At 45.6% G+C, this 26,496-nt stretch overlaps 2 protein-coding genes across 7 annotated transcripts in view; one reads left to right on the top strand and one right to left on the bottom strand.

Moving 5' to 3' along the window:
* fam110b (family with sequence similarity 110 member B) overlaps positions 1–9,091 on the bottom strand; it is a 34,165-nt gene extending 25,074 nt beyond the window's left edge. For 2 of the 3 annotated variants that reach the window (XR_009769723.1, XM_061695086.1), the window contains exon 1: positions 8,924–9,091. The gene's annotated coding sequence lies outside the window, so the exon portion shown is untranslated. Of the gene's footprint in view, positions 1–8,670; positions 8,755–8,923 lie in introns of all 3 variants that reach the window. The other variant, XM_061695087.1, reaches the window with a different exon arrangement.
* LOC133412063 (tissue factor-like) lies at positions 872–26,440 on the top strand. Of its 4 annotated transcripts, none has more exons than XM_061695089.1 (9): positions 873–1,168; positions 9,032–9,133; positions 10,065–10,640; positions 17,069–17,180; positions 19,240–19,329; positions 20,053–20,156; positions 24,131–24,309; positions 24,723–24,862; positions 24,928–26,440. In XM_061695089.1, the coding sequence occupies exons 3-9, from the start codon at positions 10,562–10,564 to the stop codon at positions 25,136–25,138; spliced, it is 915 nt and encodes a 304-aa protein (XP_061551073.1). In that variant the 5' UTR covers positions 873–1,168; positions 9,032–9,133; positions 10,065–10,561; the 3' UTR covers positions 25,139–26,440. The 4 variants fall into 4 exon arrangements, with proteins under 4 accessions (XP_061551077.1, XP_061551073.1, XP_061551076.1 ...); XM_061695092.1 differs by having other exon boundaries at positions 874–1,168; positions 24,792–24,862; XM_061695091.1 differs by having other exon boundaries at positions 875–1,168; positions 24,697–24,862.
* Positions 26,441–26,496: the final 56 nt, after the last annotated feature.

Genomic DNA, 26,496 nt, shown 5'->3' with positions numbered 1-26,496 from the left:
AGTGTTTCTAAGCGGAGGGGGGCTACGGGTGGCCAGGGGTGGCCGAAGGTCAGCCACCCTGCCGGCGGGCACGACCACCCCGACGGTACCTCCACTATAATATTTTTCAAGGTGGAGTTCGGTCAGCATTTTAAAAACGATTTTTAGTCGTAGTATTTGCAACTCATGATAAAACCTGTTAGTAAATCACCCTGGTGTTCACTTGACAAGCTCTCAAATTCCTCCTTTCACACAGCACATCTTGTGTGCTCACAACATGTGAGAGAGAGAGAGAGAGAGAGACACACAGTGGAATCAGTTTACGTGATATCAGATCAACGCAGACCATGCACGTGTCATTGGTCGTTTCTGTAGAATATGAAAGACCACCTAAAACATCACCTCCACAAATATCACCTCGGCTTCCACAGCTGGTGAAGAGAAAGAGAGAGCGGGGGGGGGGGGGATCGTGCTAAGAGTCGCTAAGTATGTGCTAGCTCAAAGACGCCGTTGTTTCTCTGTCATGACACACACATACAGACGCACACGCACGCACACAACCATACAAAGCCTCGGAAGCGCTGTTATGTATGCAAACCCTTTTACTGTTACCTAGCAACAGGAGGAAACCAGGCTACCAGGATGGCTTTTTGTCAAAGACAAATACTCAAATTAATCTGTGCGGACAGTTGTTGCGTAACTGTCATGATGCTTTTTTTTCCCGACTGGACACTTTGACGTGATATTATAGACTAAATATAGATACATATTTATTAGTTTTGTTTTAGTCTGTGTTAAATATATAGGTCACAAATATAACGGTTCCTCAATGTGGTTCATCACAGGCAGGCAGCGGCAGTTCCTGGCATGTACGTCGTGCACGGGGGGGCGGCATTGCATGTGTGTGTGTGTGTGTGGGGGTGGTATGAAGGTAGTTAGGCAGGTAGTACTCCCTGAAATGGTTTCACGTAGCTTTCATGTCTCTGTTTTGAGTTTGTCTTTCAGTGCCGAGGTCGGAGGCGCCCTCAACGGCACACCCAATCACGAATTGCGATCGGTGGCTTTCCAAGCGCAGCCGAGGCGGGGAGCTGGTGTCGGGACACTTGCTTACCTCCGTGCGCCGAGCTAACTGTCAGGTATATTTCTTCCCCGCAAAGATCCTGTGTGCTTCCTGTTGCTTCAGTTAACAGTAAGTACATCTGGGTTGTTTAGTTTTGTGTTTTAGCTCCAACTGTTTCTAATTTTGTTTGTTCTTTTTGCCGGGACTCTGTCCACAAACCTTAGTGTATTGTTAAATCGATACACCTCTCTAATTGCACCAACCTTTTGTCGAGTTGCTTTTTGTTCGTTCATTTTCTGTACCCTCGCGTTGTGCATTTGTTGTACTCCCATTCTACATGCGCTTTTATCTGTGAAACCTTGTTTTCTGTGCAACTTGTATTGAGTCTGCTTTTGGGATCCAAATTCACGGCTTAGCCGGCCGATCATGACAGTCGCGGCACGAATTATAACTCTGTAGGGAGACCTGAGACAACTGTAACATTTTTTACATTCCTGTCTCTAATTTTGAGGTTTTGGTTTTAACTTCGGGTGTTCAAACTGCTGTACAAAGTCTCTGCTAATAAATGGCATAGAAAATGCCTGTGCAACACAAACAGAAAATACAAATCAAATACAAGAAGTGAAATGTTACAAGTGAGAGTAATTGGAACAGAAGCTTGATCAGTAGTTGGAGCAGAAGGGTAACCCTAACCCTAATATATATTCAAATATGAAAACCGACATCAATGTGTAAAGGATATCACCACATGGGCTCAGGAACACTTCAGGAAACCAATGTCAGAGAAGAAGAATCACCTTTTCTTGTCATGAACATGCATGCATGCACACAAAATGTGTTCTCTGCATTGAACCCATCACAGTGAACACATACACATGTTAGTGGAACACACTGGAGCAGGGGGCAGCTGAAGCGCCCGGGGAGCATTTCGGGGTCTTACTCAAGGACACCACAGCCGTGAGTCCGGGGGATGTTGGCAGATGGTCCAGTCGGGGTCTTGAACCCAGGTCCCCCACGGTGGTAGGCGATGATCTGAACCATTGGACCACAGCTGCCCATAAAATACAGCTTGGCGCTACATCCGTAAGTGCAACTTTAAACTACTATGCAAGGCCTGAGGAATGGAGGAAAAGTGTGCCGGTGCCCATTTTTAAGAACAAGGGTGATGTGCAGAGCTTCGGGAACGATAGAGGAATAAAGTGGATGAGCCACACAATTAAGTTATGGGAGAGAGTAGTGGAGGCTAGACTCAGGACAGAAGTGAGTATTGGCGAGCAACCGTATGGTTTCATGCCTAGAAAGAGTACCACAGATGCATTATTTGCCTTGAGGATGTTGATGGAAAAGTACAGAGAAGGTCAGAATGAGCTACATTGTGTCTTTGTAGATCTCGAGAAAGCCTATGACAGAGTACCCAGAGAGGAACGGTGGTGCTGCATGCGGAAGTCTGGAGTGGCAGAGAAGTATGTTAGAATAATACAGGACATGTGCGAGGGCGGCAGAACAGCGGTGAGGTGTGCTGTAGGTGTGACAGAGGAGTTTAAGGTGGACGTGGGACTGCATCAGGGATCAGCCCTGAGCCCCTTCCTGTTTGCAGTGGTGATGGATAGGCTGACAGATGAGGTCAGACTGGAATCCCCGTGGACCGTGATGTTTGCAGATGACATTGTGATCTGCAGTGAAAGCAGGGAGCAGGTGGAGGAACAGTTAGAAAGATGGAGGCATGCACTGGAAAGGAGAGGAATGAAGATTTGCCGAAGTAAGACAGAATATATGTGCATGAATGAGAGTTGTGGAGGGGGAAGAGTGAGGCTACGGGGAGAAGAGAGAGCGAGGGTGGAGGACTTGAAATACTTGGGGTCAACCGTCCAGAGCAATGGTGAGTGTGGTCAGGAAGTGAAGAAACGGGTCCAAGCAGGTTGGAACGGGTGGAGGAAGGTGTCAGGCGTGTTATGTGACAGAAGAGTCTCTGCTGGGATGAAGGGCAAAGTTTATAAAACAGTGGTGAGGCCGGCCATGATGGACAGATTAGAGACGGTGGCACTGAAGAGACAACAGGAAGCAGAGCACATGAAGATGTTGAGGTTCGCTCTCGGAGTGACCAGGTTGGATAGGATTAGAAATGAGCTCGTCAGAGGGACGGCCGAGGTTCGATGTTTTGGAGACAAAGTTAGAGAGCGCAGACTTCGATGGTTTGGACACGTCCGGAGGAGAAATAGTGAGTATATTGGTAGAAGGATGATGAGGATGGAGCGGCCAGGCAAGAGAGCGAGAGGAAGACCAAAGAGAAGGTCGATGGATGTCGTGAGGGAAGACATGAGGGCAGTTGGTGTTCGAGAGGAGGATGCAGGAGATAGGCTTACGTGGAAAAGGATGACGCGCTGTGGCGACCCCTAAGCCCAAAGGAAAAGAAGAAGATCTATAGTTAGAACCGCTACACACATTTGCAGCTGTGTTTACGCTAATGGCCAGGTAATGCTTGATTTACAACCCTGACAACATCTATGAAATGACAGTTGACCACACAGCAATGCTTCAATGAATTTCTATATTTTACGTGTCGGCACTGACTTGGCAGGGCCTTGTAATGGTGCGCACCGTGAAGCTATTAGCTAATAAGATAATTAGGCACTTGGAGCTATCGCTAGCTAATTGAATAGCAAAGACTTTTTTGCCCAGTGTATCTGATACAATTAATTTTTTTTTAAAGTTGACATGCTGTGCTTCAGCACTCAAAAGCTTCCGAAGAATATTTTATTTCTTGTCAAAACTAATTAACATTAGATGCATCTCTGTGTATAGTTTTCATTGAAAATCTGTGAAAATGCAAAACTGGATAAAATACGACATGGTCACTATTTGAGTGAAAACGATTCATGGTATATTTCTATATCTCAAATTTGTCATTACATGTCACTTCCGTTCAATAATTCCTTCTTCCAAACAGTCTTTCATCACTTTCCTTTCGCCACTTTAGTGATTCACAACTGCATTATTTAGTTCACACCACACTGCCATCTACTGGCTCAGACATGCAACAGCATAGTAACAAAAGGTCACAGACTCCTTGGACAAGCCCGAATAAAAAATCGATGGGTATATATTACATTTCCAACAGTGTTGTCTATTACTCACATCAAAAGGTGATCTTATGAACAACTGGTTTGTTCTTTCATATAGCTAGCCAAGTTTTTTATTTTATTTTATATTCCTTTTCTGTTCTTTGAAAAACAAGCAACATACGCTCTTGAAAATGGAGATTTTCAAATGTAAACAGGGATGAACTGTCACGTCAAATTCCCGAATAACAAGTCAGTCAAGAGTCATCCCCAAACTTAACCTATTTGGTATTATCTTTTGGAGTAGGATTAATTGGGAAGGCCACGCCGGGTTACATTCCAGACCACAAAGTGAAATCTGGGATATTGAAAATGTAACTACACCGTAAGCATATTTTTCAATAAATGTTTTTTTAAAGGTCTTTCAACGAATAAGACTTATCGAACAATACAAACACATTTAAATACATACTATATTGAGAGAGAGCAAGAGCAATATGGGCAATGAGCACTAACGCAAAAATATTGTACAAACAGTATTCATAATTTCCCCCACCCCCCCCAAAAAAAAGGAAAAAAAAAAAGAAAAAAAAAAACAGCAATGTAGCGGGACCGCAAAGTGTGAAACGCGATATAGCGGGGGTTTACTGTATTGCGCGGTGGACGAGCTGGCCCAGCTTGGCCAATATGATGGTTCTGATTCTGATTCTGATTCTGATTCCATCCCCCCCAACATTCCGCAAACCCATGGCTGTGGTGTCTTTGAGCAAGACACCAATGCCCTCAAGTGCTCTCGGTGCACGAAGTCAAACCCTACTTCGGTGTGTGCGCCCTGTGGTCACTATTGCGAAATGCAGAGGACACTGCATGCATTATTCATGATGGATGTGGTGGATCTGGATTGGTTTCCATCAAATTCCACAAAAGGAATCCGGCAACAAGTTTGCTGCAATACATAAAGCCTTAGTAATTAAACGTGTTGTGAAGTCATTTCCAATATGGGTTTGTACGGTTGCTGTGCAAGCCCATGGTTGCATTCCTAGTGTATTTCCCTGAATATCCACCACAGTGCAGAAAAGGAATCGACACGATTATCACGAGAAACACACGGTGGCCGACGAGTTAACACGTCTGCCTCACAGCTGTGAGGATTCAAATCCGGCCCCGCCTGTGCGCGCTTTGCATGTTCTCCCCGTCCCCGAGTGGGTTTTCTCCAGCGACTCCGGTTTCCTCTCACATCCCAGAAACATAATTGAAGACTCTAAAGGTGTGAAAGTCGAGTGCGAACGGTTGTTTGTTTGTATGCGCCCTGCGATTGGCTGGCCACCAGTTCAGGGCGTACCCTGCCTCTGGCCCATAGTCAGCTGGGACAGGCTCCAGCACGCCCGCGACTCTGGTGAGGATAAGCGGTACGGAAGATAAACGAATGAATGAACGCTCGCGTCATCAAAAACGGTTCGTATCAGTACATGTTGAACATGTTTTTACTTTGTACGTTACTCCCAACTCCAAATCACAGGTTTTCTTTTAGCTACAAAAAAGGATGCATGATTTGTGGTAGATGTTCAATTTTTATTGATGGCTTTATATTTTTTAAAAGACACAAATAAAAACACCATACCTCAAAACAAAAAATCCCCTTTCCACCCAATACCTTCTGTTTTGTTGCACAAATGAATGAATCAATGAAGTCCAGCACAGAATGAAGGCCAGCTCAAATGCATTCCCACCCTGCTTCGGACACATTTCTCAGTGATAACATGTCCTGTGTTCGTGAAGCAAAACAGATGTGTGCTGTGCTGTGCTGTGCTGTGGAAGGAGGCATGGTTTAGATGAGCAGTGCCTGGATAACATTCGGATCAGGTTACCTTTGAGTCATCGAAAGGATTGTTTGTTTTCCTCGGGTACAGCCTCACAAAGCCAATCAGATGCCCGCCCCACCTCATCCGGCTCCTCTCGATGCGGCGGAGCAGCGGCTCGAGTTTGAGCCCCTCCCGGATGACCAAACTCAGACTATCTCTAAGGGAGAGCCCCGGACACCCTACGGAGGAAAATCATTTTGGCCGCTTGTATCCGGGATCTTGTTCGTGACCATAGGCGAAGGGTCGATCGATGGGTCGGTCGGTCCGCTCCAATGAGAGTTGGAGCTCACGGCTTGATGAAGTCAAAAGAACCACATCATCTGTAAAATGCAAGGATGCAATACTGAGGCCACCAAGCCGGACCCCCTCTACGCCTCGGCCGCACCTTGAAATTACCCTGCCGGATATGCGGACCAAACTCTGACTCCGGTCATACAGGGACCGAACAGCCCATATCAGGGGGTTCGGTACCATACTCCCGAAGCACCCCCCACAGTACCCCCCGAGGGATACGGTGGAATGCCTTCTCCAAGTCCACAAAACACATGTAGACTGGTTGGGTGAACTCCCTTGCACCCTCGAGGACCCTGCCGAGGGTGTAGAGCTGTTCCACCGTTCCACGGCCAGGACGAAAACCACACTGCTCCTCCTGAATCTGAGATTCGACTTCCCGACGGACCCTCCTTTCCGGCACCCCTGAATAGACCTTACCAGGGAGGCTGAGGAGTGTGATCTCCCTGTAGTTGGACCACATCCTCTGGTCCGCCTTCTTAAAAAGAGGGACCACCACCCCACTCTGCGGCACTGTCCCCGATGTCCACGCGATGTTGCAAAGGCGTGTCAACCAGGACAGTCCCAGAACATCCAGAGCCGAAAGGAACTCCGGGCGAACTTTTATCCACCCCCGGTACCTTGCCACCGAGGAGCTTTTTAACCACCTCGGTGACCTCAACCCCAGAGATAGGAGAGCCTGCCTCAGAGAACCCAGACTCTGCTCCCTCATGGGAAGGCATGTCGGTGGAATTGAGGAGGTCTTCGAAGTATTCTCCCCACCGACTCACAACGTCCCGAGTCGAGGTCAGCAGTGCCCCATCCCCACTATACACAGTGTTGGTGGTGCACTGCTTCCACCTACTGAGACGCCGGATGGTGGAACAGAATTTCCACGAAGCCATCCGGAAGTCTTTCTCAATGGCCTCACTGAACTCCTCCCATACCCGGGTTTTTGCTTTAGCGACCACCAAAGGTGCATTCCGCCTGGCCAGCCGGTACCCATCAGCTGCCTCAGGAGTCCCACCGGCCAAAAAGGCCCGATAGGATACCTTCTTCAGGTTGACGGCATCCCTCACCGTTGGTTTCCACGACAGGCATCGACCACCATACGGCCACAGCTCCGCTCGGCCGCCTCAGCAATGGAGCTGCGGAACATGGTCCACTCGGACTCGATGCCTACCCGCCTCCCCCGGAACATGAGCAAAGTTCTGTCGGAGGTGGGAGTTGAAACTCCTTCTGACAGGGGATTCTGCCAGGCGTTCCTAGCAGACCCTCACGATACGTTTGGGCCTGCCATGTTGGACCGGCATCTTCCCCCACCATAGGAGTCAACTCACCACCAGGTAGCGATCAGTTGACAGCTCCACCCCTCTCTTCACCCGAGTGTCCAAGACATGCGGCCGCAAGTCCGATGACACGACTACAAAGTCGATCATCGAACTGCGACCTCGGGTGTCGTGGTCCAGAGTGCACGTGTGGACACGCTTATGCTTGAACACGGTGTTCGTTATGGACAATCCGCGATGAGCACAGAAGTCCAATAACAGAACACCGCTCGGGTTCTGATCGGGGGGGCCGTTCGTCCCAATCACGCCCTTCTAGGTCTCACTGTCATTGCCCACGTGAGCATTGAAGTCCCCCAGCAGAACGATGGAGTCCCCAGCGGCAGCGCTCTCCAGCAACCCCTCTAAGGACTCCAAAAAGGGTGGGTACTCTGAACTGATGTTTGGTGCATAGGCACAAACAACAGTCAGGACCCGTCCCCCCACCCGAAGGCGGAGGGAGGCTATCCTGTCGTCCACCGGGGTGAACCCTAACGTACATGCGCCGAGTCGAGGGGCAATAAGTATACCCGCACCTGCTCGGCGCCTCTCACCGTGGGCAACTTCAGAATGGAAGCGAGTCCAACCCCTCTCAAGAGGATTGGTACCAGAGCCCAAGCCGTGCGTGGAGGCGAGGCCGACTATATCTAGTCGGAACTTCTCGACCTCACACACCAGCTCGGGCTCCTTCTCTGCCAGATAGGTGACATTCCAAGTCCCAAGAGCCTGCTTCTGAAGCCGGGGATCGGAACGCCAAGGTCCCCGCCTTCGGCCACCGCCCAGCTCGCACTGCACCCGACCCATCCCACAGGTGGTGAGCCCATGGGAAGGGGGACGGGGGAACCACGTTACCCTTTTGGGCTGTGCCCGGCCGGGCCCCATGTGTGCACGACCTGTAGGAGGGGCCATAGGGGTCGGGTGCATATTCTAATATATATATATATATATATATATATATATATATATATATTAGAATATATTTTGATTTTGTTGGTAAAACGACTGAAAAGGAGTTGAAATTCAAAGTGTAGGACTTTCGCCTTGAGTCAGGACCCTGTCTCGACTTGGGACTTGACTCGGGACTTGAGAGCAACAACTCGAGACTTGTGACTTACAAAGCAATGACTTGGTCCCACCTCTGCCGGGTTCCACTTCCTTAGCAATAACATTGAACATCCTCCAAAGTGTTCCCCGAAAAACTGAAGGAAAAAAAAAACCCATCTCACTAATGTGAAACAGCTGTGTTGCTTTTATGTGCAGGACTAGCAGTCCTATTACATAGCCTTTACTTTTACGATGGCGTTGGAAGAGACAAAGCAAGAGAAATATATCTTTTTATACAATATATTGCCAAATGTATTGACTCACCCGCCTTGAGTCACGCGACTTCAAGTGGTATCCCGTTGAAATCTACAGTATATCACACTGCTCCTATGTTCCCACACCTCCTCAATGACTGTTCTTCTCTCCAAATAGGTCACAGATGTTTACTGCTAAACTCCAGTGAAGAGTGGTGAAAGTGAGTCCCGCAAAGATTCCAGGAAATCTTCCTCGAACAGTTCAACGTCTGCGTATTCCGTGAGTGCATCTCCCTAGCCCCACATTCCTTGCCTTCTTTCCACTCTCAGGGGGGTACTGACAGAGGCCCACAGGCAGTTCAAGTTGGCCTCTTTCAGTTGACGAAACTGAACATCTTTCAGAAAAGGTCAATCAGCGAGTCACCAAAAAGCACTGTTAGAGGGAGCACCTCTTATTACATTTATGGTTACCTGTAGAAAACCCAAGAAGCAAGAGCATATAAATAGGTAGGAAAAGAACCACAGTTAGTTAACCAGCAAAATGAATCGAAAATGAATGTATCTGGCATTTCAGTGCATGTACAGCAAGTCAGTATAGGTGTAAGTAAATGTTCACACTTGTCATTTAGTTTCCCGGTCTGGACCAAAGCAGAAAGAGATGAAGGGTGCATCACACATTTGCTTCTGGTTCAGTGGATTTACACTGCAAGGTTCACACGTCCGCCGCTTTGCTGCCACGAGTCCCAATTTAGATATAGCTTACCGTCATGTACAGAAAAACAACAACAACAATCAATCCAATATCCTCAGATTGACATCCGACGTCATATGTGGATTAAAATCAGACATGAATCGGATGTATGCCAATACAGATGTAAAGTCAATGAACAAGTCTAACCTGATAAGTCAATGTGAGCCTGATGTCGTCACCATATAGGCATACGATGTACAGTAGGCGTGATATGGCAAGCTCATTGGGCACCCTTTTTATTTTTGTATTTGTGCGATGAAGCTCAGACTTCCAAAGCAATAAGTAAATATTGTGACACCATAGCATCAGGACCGATTGGAACTTGCTCGTAACTTGAACGAAGAAGAAAACAAGTTGTGTACTCCCTACTTTGCAAAACTCCCAGTCAGAACACCTTGTTTTGTCTGAAAAAGAACATACGTTTTGTCTTCCTAAATTCGCTTTTTCAAATCTATTGTAGGGATTGCTGACATGGCAGCAATACGGACACTGTTGTTTGCGGCCGTGTGAAGACTGAGAGAGATCCAAAAGGTTCCTTCAGCAGAATGTGAACCCGACTAGTTGGAACAATGCCCATTTGCTGCCATGGTAACATAGACTCAAGGTAGTTTCCATTCACAGATTACACACTCCCCACAAAAGTGTAGTTCTTGTCAGGGTGGGCATGAGTTTTGCATGTAGATTCTTGTGTTTTTCAGATGCTAGATAAGGATAATTCCAAAGTGCGAGAGGAGTGTGAATGTTTTGGTGAAAGAAGTTTGATGGAAACGTTCCATCAGCAAGGAGGCATGTGGGAGGGATTAGTCAGTGAAACAGGGGGCGGAACCCTGATCAGACCCCGCAGTTTCCCCAAATTCAGATCCCACACGCTTTGAGACATTGTAGCTTAAACACAGGGGGACGCTCGCTACTCTTTTCCTGTTCAACAACATCACGGCTTGACGGATAAAGGAATTTATGTGTTGTAACATGGCCTCATTGAAACAAATTCTTTATCTTGGAGTCTGCATGTCTGCTTGGATGATCACTGCTGCAGGTAAAACCCTACACTCATGAACTTAGTTGAAATGCTGAGATTGCCATTTTTTATTTTTTATTTTTTTACACATGATCACTGACTCTCATGCGCTTCCAAATTCACATTCCTTTCGATAATCTGTGAGCAAAAGCCAGACAGTCAAAGAGAACATTTGTGCTGATGACATTATATACTGAAAGCAAGTGCTGCTCACACTTTGAGGAGAAACAGCTTCAGTTGTTCAGTTACGCTGAACGTTTGACTAGGATAACTGTAGGAATGTGCAGTGGTTCTCTAGTGTCAACCAGGTCATTGAAGTAGATGCATGCTTCTACACCATTAAAATGTGAGAACATAAAAATGGATTCATCATAAAATGAAATAGGACAACAGTGTGTGAGGCGTGCCTCCCTTGGGGTTCTGTCCGAGTGCTTTCGGGTGCAGCAGGTTGGCAAAAATATAATACAATGTATATTTCAATCCGCAAAGATAACTGGCTCTGTTAAAAGCAAAATGGATGGTATTTAGTTAATACAGGAAAAGAGGAACAGAAAATGCCTGTTTGTTAACAAGAACTGAATACAATGATTGACACGCTATGTTCAAGGCATACTAAAACCATTACCTGTACCTGAGGATGGAGGGGGACTCGGTTTTCTTTTGGTCTGAGGGCAGGTGAACTGAGGCTACTTTCAAACCCACTGGGAGAGGACCTTATTAACTATTTTCTTCAATCTAGCCACAAAAACATAAATACGGATCTATCGATCGACTGTATCCGTGTCTGTCTATCGATCAATCAATCTATCTACACGACAGTCCAAAACCTCAATCAAGAATCTGAGTGAAAACAGGGCTAAGTGGCTTCACGTTAGCCATTCCCTCGCCTCATGCAGTTTTTTGTTTACCTTGGCTGTTGGTGTGGAGCCTTTTTCAATGCTTCCAATAATGATAGCCCCCCATAAGAACAATGGTATGAAGACATAAAAAACATCACTTGTAGCAAAACATTCAATTGTAATAACTTTAGCCGGCGCGGTGGGCGACTGGTTAGCACGTCCGCCTCGCAGTTCTGAGCGCCTTGGTTCAATTCCAGGCTTGCATGTGCGGAGTTTGCTTGTTCTCCCCGTGCCTGTGTGGGGGTTTTTTTCCGGGTAGTCCGGTTTCCTCCCGCAACCCAAAAACATGCATGGGAGGTTAACTGAAGGTAGGTGTGAATGTGAGTGCGAATGGTTGTTCGTTTACTGTATGTGCCTTGCGATTGACCGGCGACCAGTTCTGGTTGTACCCTGCCTCTGCCCCAGAGTTAGCGGGGTTAGGCTCCAGCACGCCCGCAACCCCAGTGAGCATACGCAGTACTGAAAATGAATGTCCATCCATCCATTTTCTGAGCCGCTTCGCCTCACTAGGGTCGCCTATCCCAGCTGTCATCGGGCAGCAGGCGGGGCACACCCTGAACCGGTTGCCAGCCAATCGCAGGGCACATCCAAACAAACAGCCATTCGCACTCACAGTCACACCTACGGGCAATTTAGAGTCTCCAATTCATGCCTGTTTTGGGGATGTGGGAGGAAAGCGGAGTGCCCGGAGAAAAGCCGCGCAGGCACGGGGAGAACACGCGAACTCCGCACAGGCGGGGCCGGGGATTGAACCCCGCTCCTCAGAACTGCGAGGCAGACGCTTTAACCAGTCGGCCACCGTGCCGCCTCCTTTTTACTCAAATAGCTTAAATACTCAACATTTTACTCTGATAATCCAAATGGAATGCTTTTCGAATTTAGAAAAACCCTTTGTAGATGAATGCAGAGATTGGGCTGTGTGATTTGTTGCCATGTAAGAGTATTCACCTTCGGTTCACATTCGGCTACGTTCGCTTCAATAAGCATGACTTCAATTAGGCTCTGTTTGCGGGAAAGAGTGAGTAAGATGAAGTAGTGGATGTTCCAAGCAAGTGAGATGGTTTAGATGTTTTCATGATGAGGCTCCACTGAATTACGACACTGATATGTCTAAACATTTTTTAAAAGGTTGTGAAAGATGGGGGACTGATGTAAAACAAAGTCATGGGACTCATCTCACGAGAGGGTTAAGAGTAGGTTCATCCGACAAACGTCAGAAAACACCCGAACCTTCGAGGGCATTTTAAGGAGCCGCAGATTTACAACACAGATGTGCCTCTATTTATGTCCCACTATTACATGGCGATGGTGGAGGAAAGACATTTTGATATCATTGTATCATTTGTCTGAGTGGGAGTTTGTGGTGTTGCAACACACAAATTCAGGTTTTTGTTTCTCATTGTTTTGTCATCGTGCGTGAATGGTAACTGGTTATGAGTTCATTGCATCCTTGTGGCTGACATCAGTTATTTAAATTATTTCCATCGAGTCACAATATTTCCTCTGAGTTGACATCATCTGTAATCACTCACAACCCAAAAGTCAGAGGTTACCAAACAGGATCCTTCCCATCTCCCACGAGCCTGCATGAATGACGAGAATATATATCGGCCATGAGGTCACATCACATATCACGTGTGTGTGTGAGACCCTTTCCAAAATATTTGAATCGATTTCCTTGATGCTTGCTGTCAGTTCTTCTTTGTTTTTGGGTCTGGTGCTCCTCATTTTCCTCTTGATAATACATACCCCTTACATTCTCAATGGGGTTTGGATCTGGCCCGAGGAACCCGACAGTTGTAACCCATCTCCCGGATGCGTCTGAATGTGGTGGTTTTTGAAGCTGCGACTCCCGCCTCATTCCACGCTTTCTGGATCTCTGCTCGATTCTTGAATTTTCTGTTCGATAATCCGGTGTAGCCCAAGGTCATCTCTTTTGCTGATGCGTCTTCTCCTGCCACATTTTGTCCTTCCACTAGACTTTCTATTGATATGCTTGGACACGGCAGTCTGTGAACAGCCAGCCTCCTGAGCTATGAACCTTTGTGGCTTACCCATCCTATGGAGGCTATCAATCATATGGCTTCTGGCCAGTTGTCAAGTCTCTTGTCATCCCCATATTGAACCCAACTGAGACAATTCAACCAAACCGAAGCAATTTAATGACACCTGGGGAAACCTGTGCTGGTGCTTGAAATTGTTTAAATTGTGGGCCTTGAATCTATAATCTATGAAAGTTTAACTTTTTGAATGGAATTATGGAAATAAATAATCTTTTCCATGATATTCAATTTTTTGGAAAGGGTCCATATATATATATATATATATATATATATATATATATATATATATAAAAAACAAATATATATATATATATATATATATATACACACACACACACACACTAACTGGCTAATTTCCTTTTGGAGTTTTCATGTCCAATGGTACTGCGGTTTCCCTGCACCCCCTATATATGCGACCAGTCCAAAGTGTCCCTCTCTCTCGTCCTCCATCGGCTGGCATAAGTTTCCCCCTGGGATGAGATGCAAATTGCAAAATTTTTAACATCTGTGGTATCACATAAATCGAAACTTGATTGTGAATTGCAGCCTTCAGTATGCTTTCACTTCAAGCCACTGCAGATGCCCAGGTATAGCATTGTGTATTTGTCTAGCATCCAACCCGTATCAATCCAAGTCGACTTACAATTGCTGGCAACATTGCAACTGTCCATAATAGTTCATTCTCTTTAACATTTGGATGATAGAGGAGATGAGTGGATGAATCATGAATTAAGTGATTCTTCTTCCGAGATTGCACAATGTCACTGTAAAAGTGAGTCAACCAAAAACTGCTTTGCCGCCTTCTTCTTCTTCTTTGTCTTTTTTTTTTTTTTTTTACTGAGAAATGTAGCAATAATTGATTCATACTGCGGCACAATGTCATTTCCATTCCCTGAAATGTAAACAAAGCGTATTGTGTGCGTGTGTGTGTTTGTGTGTGTCTGTGTGATTTAGGGGATTTTCTTACATGGATTTGCTTTGCGTTTTAAGAACACAACTTTTGTTATGATTCTGATTTGTATTATTAGCAGCATCAGCATCAGGGGCGAGGGTCACTAGCAGAGGGGTTATTGAGGGACTGGGTGACCCCATGGTGGTAGTGAGGAGATGGTGCTGGTCTTGGAGAACGAAGAGGAGGAGGAAGATGTGGTGGTCTTATTGGGGGAAAATGAAGAGAGTGGAACAGGAAGCAGGAATAACCAGACCGGTAGAGATGCCACGTGTAAGGCTGCCGTACTGGGTCGGCAATTGTATTATGCGTACAGCGGATAACGCAAACATGATGAGACCTAAAATGATGGTCACCGTTCATTGGTTAGTTTCGTTGCAAGGCAGGAGGAACAAAAAATATTTGGTCTTCGGTTGTACGCACCGGGGGGCTCTCCATCTAAATTTTAGGGCTGAATTTTGGCCCCGGTACGTCCCTGATGACAGAGTACCCAGAGAGGAACGGTGGTCGTGCATGCAGAAGTCTGGAGTGGCAGAGAAGTAGGTTAGACTAGTACAGGACATTAGACTTTACACTGATCTGATCGGCTTGATCGGTGGAGACCGCTAATTAGCATTTCATGCTGATCGGCTTTAATGTCATAATTCGCCCATCCAATCAATGACATCATTGATTGCCGCCGAAAAAGACATTTTCTCTGTGTCGCCATCCTGTACAGTATATTTGAATCTAAAAGCTGGTTTATTTTTAGCCCTGTCGAGTGTCTTTTGACGTAGTAATGAAAATATCTGACTGCCAATAAAGTTATTTTTAAAAAAAACATGTTGGCGGTGTGGGTCAGACAGCACATAATGCCTAGATCAGACTACAAGACAAATTTGGTCTTTTACGATTGCAGTATGTCAGACTACTGCAATTGTATTCCATCCCGTCTTTTACGATCACTGGGCTTTATCTTGTCGACTCAGACGCGACCGGATACACTCGTTACCACGGCCACGACAACAACAATGGATCACGCGTGTATTGTGTTGGTCAAAAAAAGAACAAAATGGGGGAAAACGTGTGGTGGTGGTCACCGGTGCTCAGGATAAGATGTTCATTCAAGGATTGCTTGAGGTATGTTCACATACTTTTAATACGATACGGCTCACAAGCAGGCAACAAAATGTTCTGTAGCCTAGCAAGCTAGTAACGAAAACATGCTGGCTTTCTGTCGAACCATGCTCGAAAGTTTCAGTGTGTGAAGTAATTTAATTAAAATAAAGTAATTTAATTACAGTAAGTTAGCACCCATTATTTTTGTCATGTTGTAATGCTGGTTTGACCTGACTGATTAGAATACATGACCTGACAAGAGAATATTTTTGAAGATACTCAGTATACGGTGCGCAAGTATATAGAGTCAACAAATTTAAATAGACACATTGCTCCATCTTATCGTTTTTTTTAAACTCGGTGATCGGCCCCAAAAATCCTGGTCGTGTAAAGCCTACAGGACATGTATGAGGGTAGCAGGACAGTGGTGAAGGTGTGACAGAGGAGTTTAAGGTGGAGGTGGGACTTCATCAGGTATCAGTCCTGAGCCCCTTCCTGTTTGCAGTGGTGATGGATAGGCTGACTGATGAGGTTAGACTGGAATCCCCGTGGACCGTGATGTTCGCAGATGATCTGCAGTGAAAGCAGGGAGCAGCTGAAGGAACAGTTAGAAAGATGGAGGCATGCACTGGAAAGGAGGGGAATGAAGATTAGCTGACGTAAAACAGAATATATGTGCATGAATGAGAGGGGTGGTGGGGGAAGAGTGAGGCTACAGGGAGAAGAGATAGCGAGGGTGGGAGACTTTGAATGCAGGAAGTGAAGAAACGGGTCCAAGCACGTTGGAACGGGTAGAGGAAGGTGTCAGTTGTGTTGTTTCTGCAAGGATGAAGGGCAGTGGTGAGGCCAGCCATGATGGACGGATTAGAGACAGTGGCACGAAAGAGACAACTAGGTGCAGAGCTGGAGGTCACAGAAATGAATACGTTGAGGTTTTCTGGAGGACTGACCGCAATGGATAGGGTTAGAAATGAGCTCATCAGAGGGACGGCCAAGGTTAGATGTTTTGGAGACAGAGAGAGCAGACTTCGATGATTTGGACACATCCAGAGGAGAGAGGGTGAGTCTGTTGGTTGAAGGATGATGAGGATGGAGCGCCCAGGCAAGAGAGCGAGAGGAAGACCAAAGGGCCGTTGGTGTTCGAGTGGAGGATGCAGGAGATAGGCTGACATGGAAAAGGATGGCACGCCGTGGCGACCCCTAAAGGGGGTCTGTCCGAAGAAGATCATAACAATAATCCTATGATTATTATTATACTGTATTATTGTAATTATTATGACCACACTGGTAGTGAATCTATCTAAAAAAAAATATGTATTACATATTTTGTCAGTTTTAAGTAATTTCAGTGACCACTGTTTTTTTTTTTTAACAACTTTCTTTAACGGAAACATTTTGCCAATACGTGTATATCATATTACTTTTGTCATGTCATAGACGAACATGCGCCCAAAGCAGAGAATGTACGTTGGGTGTCTCTGGATTTTAAAACTCTCCTCACGTGGACTCCGACACCATCGAACTACACTTTCACCGTCCAGTACTCTTGGTGAGTCAGCACACACGGACACACACATACACGCGTGGACACACACGCGCAATGCGGGTTCAGTGTCTTGCCCGGGGACACGACGACAACACCCGCTGGGGCGGGGATACGAACACTTACCGTGTGCGCCAATGTGGGAATGGGGCACGGTGGGAATGGGGCATCGTGGTTTACATAACGTTATCCCACAGTGCACACTGATTGAGGTCTTTCCTGCCCAAAAAAATTAGTAATCGTGACATAATGTCATTATTATTATTCTATGTATCTATAGCTTCTCTCCCTATATCTAGGGCAGGCGCAACCTGCGGAAGAAACTCATTTTGGCTGCTTTTAATGATCTTGTTCTTTCACTCGCTACCCAAAGCTTGCGATCGGTGAGGGTGGGAACGTAGATCAACTGGCAAATCGAGAGCGATGCCTTTCGGCTCAGCTCCGTATCGCTGCAGATGCTGCATTGATCTGCCCGTCGATCTCCTGGCTCCTTGTAAACAAGATGCTTGAAGTCCACCAATCGGGGCAGGATCTCCAGCCTTTCACAACTAAGAACCATTGACTTCGACCCGGAGGTACTGATTCTCATCCCTACGCGTCAACTTGGCTGCGAAGTGTTCCATCGAGAGATGATGATCGCGGCTTGTTGAAATCAAGAGAACCACATCATCTCCACGAAGCAGAGACGTAATACTGAGGCCACCAAGTCAGACCCCTCAACACCTCGGCCGTGCCGACAAATTCTGTTAATGAAGGTTACCAACAGAATGGTAACCAATGGCAGCCATGCGGGAGAGAGAGAGAGAGAGAGAATTGGCCGCTGTTGTTGACTGGTTAGCGCAACTGCAGTTCTGAGGACCCGGGTTCAATCCCCGGCCCCGCCCGTTTGGAGTTTGCATGTTCTCCCCGTGCCGGCGTGGGTTTTCTCGGGGCACTCCGGTTTCCTCCCGCATCCCAAAAACATGCGTGGTAAATTTCTCTAAATTGCCCGTAGGTGTGAATGTGAGTGCGAATGGTTGTTTGTTTGTATGTGCCCTGCGATAGGCTGGCGACGGGTTCAGGGTGTACCCCGCCCTCTCGCCCGGTGTCAGCTGGGATAGGCTCCAGCGTTCCCGGGACCCAAGTGAGGAGGGGCGGTACACAATTCTCTGGAGTCTGGAACATGCTATTTATATATATTTATCCATCCATCCATTTTCTGAGCCGCTTTTCCTCACTAGGGTCGCGGGAGTGCCGGAGCCTATCCCAGCTGTCATCGGGCAGGAGGCGGGGTACACCCTGAACGGGTTGCCAGCCAATCGCAGGGCACATAGACACAAACAACCATTCGCGCTCACAGTCACACCTACGGGCAATTTAGAGAAATTTACCACGCATGTTTTTGGGAACCGTGCCGCTATCTATATTTATTTAATGTTTATTTACAATAACTTTGCACTGCGCTGGGGTTGAGGCCACGAAAAAACCTACAAAACAATCATTTTGTACTGTACAGTAATATGGGTGCATATGGCCTAAAAAAAACATTCTTCAATGTAACGGACAATCCGTTCTATCAAGGTTCCACTGTCAGTTGCATTGCATTGCATTGCATAGTCACGTTATGTCAAATTGGGGAACAATATCGTGGCCTCTCCTGTCATTGTCCCGACTTTGTTTTCTATGGCTTCGGTCAGGAGTATACCCCGCCCCTCACTTCAGGCCAGTTGTGATTCGCTCCAGCTCACCTGCATCGCTAAAGCTTTCCCCCCAAAAATGGAAGAATTAATGATGTCAGCGCCAACATCTGTGTGTGAAATGTAAAATACTTGGGAAATGGTGATTGCTTTCAACACAACAGAGTGGGAGAAGTGAGTTTCACGTGTGAAACATCACGCCCGTCTGTATCGACTCCTGCCTTTCCAGCATTCCCTTTTCTGCCTCCGATTCTACTGGATCTCAAAGTGCAGAATATTCCCAATGTGACTTCTATGTCAGTGCCATCTGTAGAGAACAGCCATCCGTAAATATCTTAAAAAGTAAAAGTGTATGACAGTAAATTGAAATGATGTTATGTGACTATCAGGGACGACAGTGACTGGATGAAAAGTCCCAACTGCATTCAAATATCAGAGACGGAATGTGATCTGTCCAAAGAACTTGAACCCCTCCACAGGTATGTACCTTATAAACAGAACTCTACAACAGCATACTTGAAGCTTATTTTGTTTTAAGGTTTTTAGGGTTCTATGACTTTGTTCACCCATGCATCACAACACACATAATGGTGAGATGTCTGCCTATTAGCCTCTTAAAAATGTGGCTTCCTGAAAATTCGAGTTCAATTGCCCTGCATTAAAGTGTCTGTAAAAAAAAAAACTATTAGAAAAAGATTTTTTTTACTCTCATGGGAGAGCCTGATGCCCCCCACCCCTCCCCCAAAATTATTATCATTATTTCATTATATACAAACTTTTTCATAACTCTGGTGTACTGTAGCATACACAAACAGTATTATGAAACGGAACAGAGCTGGAGAATGGGTATCATGGGAAATTCGCCAAGGGTCCAACGAGGGATGATAAAAAAACAAACAAAAAACAAGCCTGGGCCAGCCCAAACAACAAGCTGTATTTGCTTTTACGGCTTTCATGTTAGCAGAATGGGAGAGGAGCCTGATAGGAGGAGACTTTTTCAGCTTTTAACTAAAAATGAATAGGCTAAACATTTTTTTTTTTTCATGAAATTTGAACATTCTTCCAGTACGTTGCATAAAAAGGTTACTAAATGAAACCAAGAACAAAGCGGCAGAGCCGCCCATGTAGGAGAGTAAGTCACAGGAGTACATTTTGGAATTCCTCTCTGTTTATGATGAATTCCTACTTTTCTATCTTGACAGGACATTTATTGCTGACATCCAAACAGAACCTGTCGATAACACTGACTTTGAGCTGGACGAGTTCCCTCACACTTATTCACCACCCTTCACCCCCTATGGACAGAGTAAGTATTACGTACGGACATACACGTACATGCCAAATCTATGGTGGTACGATTGGCTTTCCGCTTACATATTAGGGCCCCCGACCGTGCTCACTGGAACATTCCGAAGCTTAGATATGTGCCCGTAACCATTGCCATCGTTATTTTTTGCAACAATTAGTTTGCGATGGTCTTGTGGGACGAGCTTTGCTCTTACCCAGCATGAGATGTGTCTCGACTCATCTTCGCAATGAGACCTTTTTGTAGGCCATCAACTTGGACTGAACCAGCTGATATTCATTTGCACTGACAAAGGGGCTGGATTGCTCTTTGATTATTGATAGATTTGAGGTGTTGTCTCGGCGTTCCAGGCCTTTTTGCACCTCCCTTTCTTCATGCGTTCAATACTTTTCACGTTATTACACACAACCTTGTTCTACTTTCTTTGTACGTATGGCTTACTTGGGTTGTTCCCAACATCTGGTGAAAATGTCATGTCAATAGCACCTTTGGAAATAGTGACGTGTTAAATAGAAAAAAAATATCAGCCGCTGTCTACAAGAAACAATGTAAGAGCCAAGACTGAACAAACACTGCATACGTTGTTCAAATACATAGTAAGGAATAAATATAACACAGCAAAAGGCAGCATTTCCGACTAGCAGCATTTCCTGCCGACACGCTGCTTATATAGAGGAAGGCGGACGTGACTGAGGACAGCATGTGGACGTAAAGGGGGAAGGGTGCGCGTGAAGGAGGACACTAAAGACACGCCCCCGGTAGGTATATAGCGCCGGTATGTGCATTGTGCAAAACAACATCGGTTTGGCTAGGGACCCCCGAAAATGGCACCTACGAAGACACACGCTTACGAAGCACAGTTTAAACCGCAAGCTGTCAGTTACGCGGCGGAACATGGGAATCGAGCAGCCGCGAGAGAATTCGAGATCAGCGAATCCACGGTTCGCAAGTGGAGGAAGCAGGAAAACGAGCTTCGCCAAATCAAGAAGACGAAGCTGAGTTTCCGCGGAAAAAAAGGCGAGGTGGCCCGAGTTGGAAGACCAACTCGAGCAATGGATTAATGAGCAAAGATCAGCCGGGAGAAGCGTCTCTAGAGTCACCATTCGACTGAGGGCAATAACGCTTGGAGAAGAAATGAAAATCGAACATTTTCAAGGAGGTCCGTCTTGGTGCTTTCGTTTTATGAAACGGCGCCATCTATCCATCCGGGCAAGGACTACCGTAGCGCAGCAACTTTCGGCGGATTACAAGGAAAAGCTGGCCATTTCCCGCTCCTACTGCAGTCAAAAGATTGCCGACAAACACATCCAGGCCAACCACATCACCAACATGGACGAGGTGCCGCTCACTTTCGCTGAATTTCGACATCCCGGTGAACCACACTGTAGAGAAGAAGGGGACCACCACGGTAGCGATACGCACGGCGGGGCACGAGAAGTATTTTACTGTTGTGCTTGGTTGCCATAGTAATGGATAGAAACTGCCACCTATGGGGATTTTTAAGAGGAAGACGCTGCCTAAAGAAAAGTTTCCAGCCGAAGTCATCGCTAAGGCCAATCAAAAGGGAGGGATGAGGAGAAAATGAGAGAGTGGCTGAGTGAGGTGTACGTAAAGAGACCGGATGGTTTTTTCCACGTCCCTGTTGATCTGTGACTCCGTGCGCGCCCATCTCACAGCCGCTGTGAAAAACCAAGTGGAACTAAGACTGGGAGGCAACGCCGAGCGAGTCACGCCACCATATGTGAATGGATTATGGATGCTTGGGCTCAGGTATCTGGTTTGACTGTTGTCTGAACTTTCACAAAAGCCGGCATCGTTGCTGAACAGCCCCCTGGCAACGAGACTGACTCTGACAATGACGAGAGGGAACCCGGCGTGTTTGTTGGAGAACTTGCCCAACTGTTCATTTCGGATACAGAACATGAGGACTTTAATGGATTTGTGGATGAGGATTGATCAAAAAATAACGTGGGTAAATTGTTAAATACTTCAATAAAGTACAACCGAACTCAGTTTTGCTCCCGCTGCCTTTTTAAAAACATTGTTTTAGCGTGCATGCATGCTACCGTATGTTTAAAGCTAGCGTATGTTTTACCATGCCTGCGCCCAATAATACGGTGTGCCTTATGTATGCGTTAAATACAGAAATAGACACCGTAACTGAGACTGCGCCTTATGGTTGTGAAAATACGGTATATTTGGCCCGCAAGACCATATCCAATGTGTATTCGAGCTGGCCTCCCAGTCTATAAAACATGCGCCACTAATATTACAAATCCCAGAATGCTTTGCTAGTGTGTTGGCCCATCAGTCTAGACCGGCACGCGCCCCTTCCCTTTCTGTTGCAGTCGTTAGCGACTATGCTACCGGTCTCCTGGAGCAAATTTACACTTCTGCTTCCCAAAAATGGCCAAACGGAAGATGGAAAACAGTTAACTTCCAAGACAGGTAGGAGGCAGATTATCTGTTCGCTAAAGTAAAAGACAGCCCTGTTTGTCACGTGCGGAGCAACGTGGCTGGAACAAAGAATATAATTGATATAATAATCTTTATTTAACAAGATTTCAACGATACAGTTGACCGGAGTAGCATTGCTGTGCAGTCAGACAGCGCATCCAATAATAAAAAACAGCCCAAAAAAATGTACTCTTACCAATGAACCCGTTTCGAGGAATGGAGACATGACATAAAGCAAAGGAACAGACTTTGTTGTGAATTTTAACAGCTAAAGTGTCTTTTTCAAATCTGCAGTAGAAAGTGTTCAAGTCGTGAGCTAGTCTACTATTGTTCTCAGCTTGGGGAGCTCGTCGCTTGTAATTAGGGTTAGCGATTGTAATGCATGCCAGACTGATTTAGAGTCGTTAGCGCTAAACTGTTTTTCTAACTTTACTGCATAGTTTCTCTTTGGAATGTTAATTTCTTTAGTCGGCCGGTTTCTAGTACGGTTATACAGGGCCCTGTCCCCACTTGGATATGCGTCCTCTTTAGCCTGGCAAAGTTGCTTAAGTTTGGCAGTGAACCACGGCTTGTTGTTATTGAATGTGCAAAATGACTTTGTTGGCACACACACCTCTTCACAGAAACTAATATAGGATGTGACAGTGTCCGTATATTCATCCAGGCTGCCAGCTGAATTTTCAAAGACACTCCCGTCCGTCTGTGCAGTCTAAACAGCTTCGAAGTTCTATCTTTGCTTCATTGGTCCACTGTTTCACTATTTTCACTGTAGGCTTCGCACATGTAAGTTCTTCCCTGTGTGTTGGTATTAAGTGAATTAAGCAGTGATCAGACGAGCCCAGGGCTGCACGGAGTTTGGCACGGTATGCGTTATTTAGCGTAGTATAGCAGTGGTCTAAAGTATTATTTTCCCTGGTAGGACAGTCGATGTGCTGCTTGTATTCAGGGAGTTTGTGGTTGAGTTTAGCTTTGGTAAAGTCCCCGAGAATAATGAGGGGTGGGTCCGGGTGATATTTTTCAATTTCGTTGACTTGTTCAGCGAGCGTTAGCAGTGCGGCATTCGTGTTAGCTTGAGGCGGAATGTAAACACCGGCGAGAATGAAATTCACGCGACGAGTAGAATGGCTTACAGTCCCAAAAACAGCAACTCTAAATGCGGGCTGCAGTGTGTGCTGAGCTCCGTGATGTCTGTGCTCCATCTTTCGTTGATATACAAGCATGTCCCGCCGCCTTTTGTTTTCCCCGATAACTCCATGACGCGGGCTGCCCGGTGAAGCATGTTCCAGACTCCAGAGACGTTTGTGTCATATTCCTCTTTGCGTTAACACCGCAACCACGTGAGCTCTGTCTGCTTTATCGGGATTCGTGTGTGCTTCGCAGTCGCTTTTTCTCGATTTGGGGCTTGAGCAATGATCACAGGTTGGAGCCACCAGCTACCGCTGCCCCAAGTCACGTTAACCCATTCCTCAGTAGAGGTTCAAATACATATTTTTCATTGTTATTTCTCCCCTGCTCAGGTGAGATCAGTGCTGCAGAATTCACCGTGGAAGTTGCGGAAGAGGGTAGAGCGAGTGTGACCATCGAAGACCCTCTAACCAGTTTTCATAAATACGGAAAGCAACTCACCATCAGAGACATTCTCAAGAATGACCTCCAGTACAAGATCAGCTATTACAAGTCTGGAAATACAGGAAAGGTAATAGCATAACACAGCTATGACATTCAAGTAAATATCCTCCGCATGCATCAAAAGCATTCTGTTCAGGAACGGTTGTCATCCTTGACAAAATAGTCCCATAGAAAATCCATGCATCCATTTTCGATCCCGCGTATCGTCACTCGGCTCACGAGGTGTGCTGGAGCCTATCCCAGCTCAGCTGACTTCGGGCAAGAGGCGGGTACGCCCAGGACTGGTCGCCAGTCACATGCGCTCCCATAGAAAATCTTACATTGAAATAATCTGTGTGACTTTAGAGCTGTATTTTTCCAGAGAATGAATATAATATTACATATTAGGGTAGCAATCTTGTTATCAAGAGTCATAAATGCGTGTGTGTGTATATATTCAAATTTCACGTTGTAGAGAGACATCATATTTAACTCCAATAGAGGAGAGGTGTCTGGGTTGGATGCTGGTCAGAGTTACTGCTTCATGGTGGCAGCTTTCATTCCTTCAAGATCCAAACTGTACCAGCAAGGAGCCTGGAGCATCCAGCAGTGTACTCCTGGACAGAAGAATGTCTTGCAAGGTACATGCGCGACTTGGGAACAGCATGTGTATGTACTGCAAGTGTAACCTTCCTTTTCCCTCTAGAGCTGAGTCTTGGAGCTTTGGTTGGTGGACTTTTTATCCTGGTAACAGTCCTCATTGTCATCATCACAGTGACAGTTCTATGTTGCAGACGAAGAAACAGAACCTCCCAAATGTCTCAGTCATCTACAGTTATTTAATTGTTTTAGCAACGTGTGCGCGCGTGATTGCATGCATGCACACATCCACACGCATGGCGTTAGGCCTATTTTAGGGGGGCTTCAGCCCCCCCCCCCCCCCCCTCCCAATCTTCTTAACCCCCCTAAATGATTTGGTTGCTTAAAAAAAAAATAAAACACAAGTACCAACAAGTGAATGTTGTTATTAATGTTTGAATTGTTTATTTGCTTAATTGTTGTTGTTAATGTTTTAATTGGGAGTCAAGAAGAAAATTCTGAAATATTGTCACCAAAGGTAGCTGGTCTTCCTCTTTGTCTGTGTTCACTCCAAGGACAACAGACATTACATGGGGAACTTTTTTAAATTGTGGACATAAAATGCTACTTTGTGGCCACGAAATAGGAATAACTTGCGCACGAAATATTAAATTACGTGTTTAACATCATTCCCATGAAAGAAATTAAATAAGATTCGCCATACACTGCAAAAAGTGTGTTTCCATATTCCGTATTCCAGTAGGCTACATTAAAAGACTTTAAAATGAGCTCCGAATGAAATGACAAATACATTTAATTTTACAACTACGGACCTCTACTACGGAAACATAGCGGTATATATATTTATAATTTATTCCTATAAGTTGAAAAAAATACCGCAATTTGATACACTTTTTTTTTTTTTTTTTTTACAGTTTTATTGTTTCCTTACAAGGAGCCGACACGGCCGCGTGTCACAAGCGACTACCCAGATATAATATCTATATCTATATATCTAAAAATATCTAAATGAAAGAAAGTTGTATCTTATTGTTATTTTGCTCAAGTTGAAAGAGATCATATATACCAAACGTCATCGCAATCGGAGTTCACCTTAAAGCATGTCTCCCGCCCCCCGCCCCCCCCCCCCCCCCACACACACACGCCTGTCGTGACTGGGGATCCGTATTATTGTTGGAGCCTTTTTGATTTTATATTTCACATTTCCAAAAAAATGGACAACCTTCTTGACCATGTTGTGTGTTGCACTATCTAAACATTTTATCGTGAGGTTGAGAACGTGGGAGTCGGAAATTAGGCTTGTACTGTATATGTTCACCCGAGAGCACGTGTACCTGGACATGAAATATTTGAGATTCACCAATATGTACTAACAATCTAAATAAGCCCAGTTGCAGTTTTCTTAACATGGGGTTAAGCCTTTTATTTATACTGTAATTCTTTCGAATTCCTCAAGCATGTTTCATATGAGGTCCACCTTGTGAAATTACAGCTGCATTGACGAACTTCTGTTTCACACTGATGTCACTGACCTCTGTGATTTCATTTTCATTGATGTCATTTCTGGATAAAGCTAACTTTTGTTGATCAAAAGTATGCCAATAAAAGGACAATTTTAAGATGAACGTTTTTTTCCCCTTTTTTGGAATGAGGTTCCGATGCAGCGCACACGAAT

Source organism: Phycodurus eques, chromosome 13 (assembly GCF_024500275.1).
Source record: "Phycodurus eques isolate BA_2022a chromosome 13, UOR_Pequ_1.1, whole genome shotgun sequence".
Classification (NCBI taxonomy): Eukaryota; Metazoa; Chordata; class Actinopteri; order Syngnathiformes; family Syngnathidae; genus Phycodurus; species Phycodurus eques.
Note: the sequence above shows the minus strand (reverse complement) of the source record. Positions and strands in the feature narration are given on the sequence as shown.

Coding starts and splice junctions, on each gene's coding strand:
- LOC133412063 (XM_061695089.1), top strand. CDS start 10,562: ATGTGTTGTAACATGGCCTCATTGAAACAAATTCTTTATCTTGGAGTC. Junction 10,641..17,068: donor TTGGATGATCACTGCTGCAG/GTAAAACCCTAC, acceptor GTCATGTCATAG/ACGAACATGCGCCCAAAGCA. Junction 19,330..20,052: donor GAACTTGAACCCCTCCACAG/GTATGTACCTTA, acceptor CTATCTTGACAG/GACATTTATTGCTGACATCC.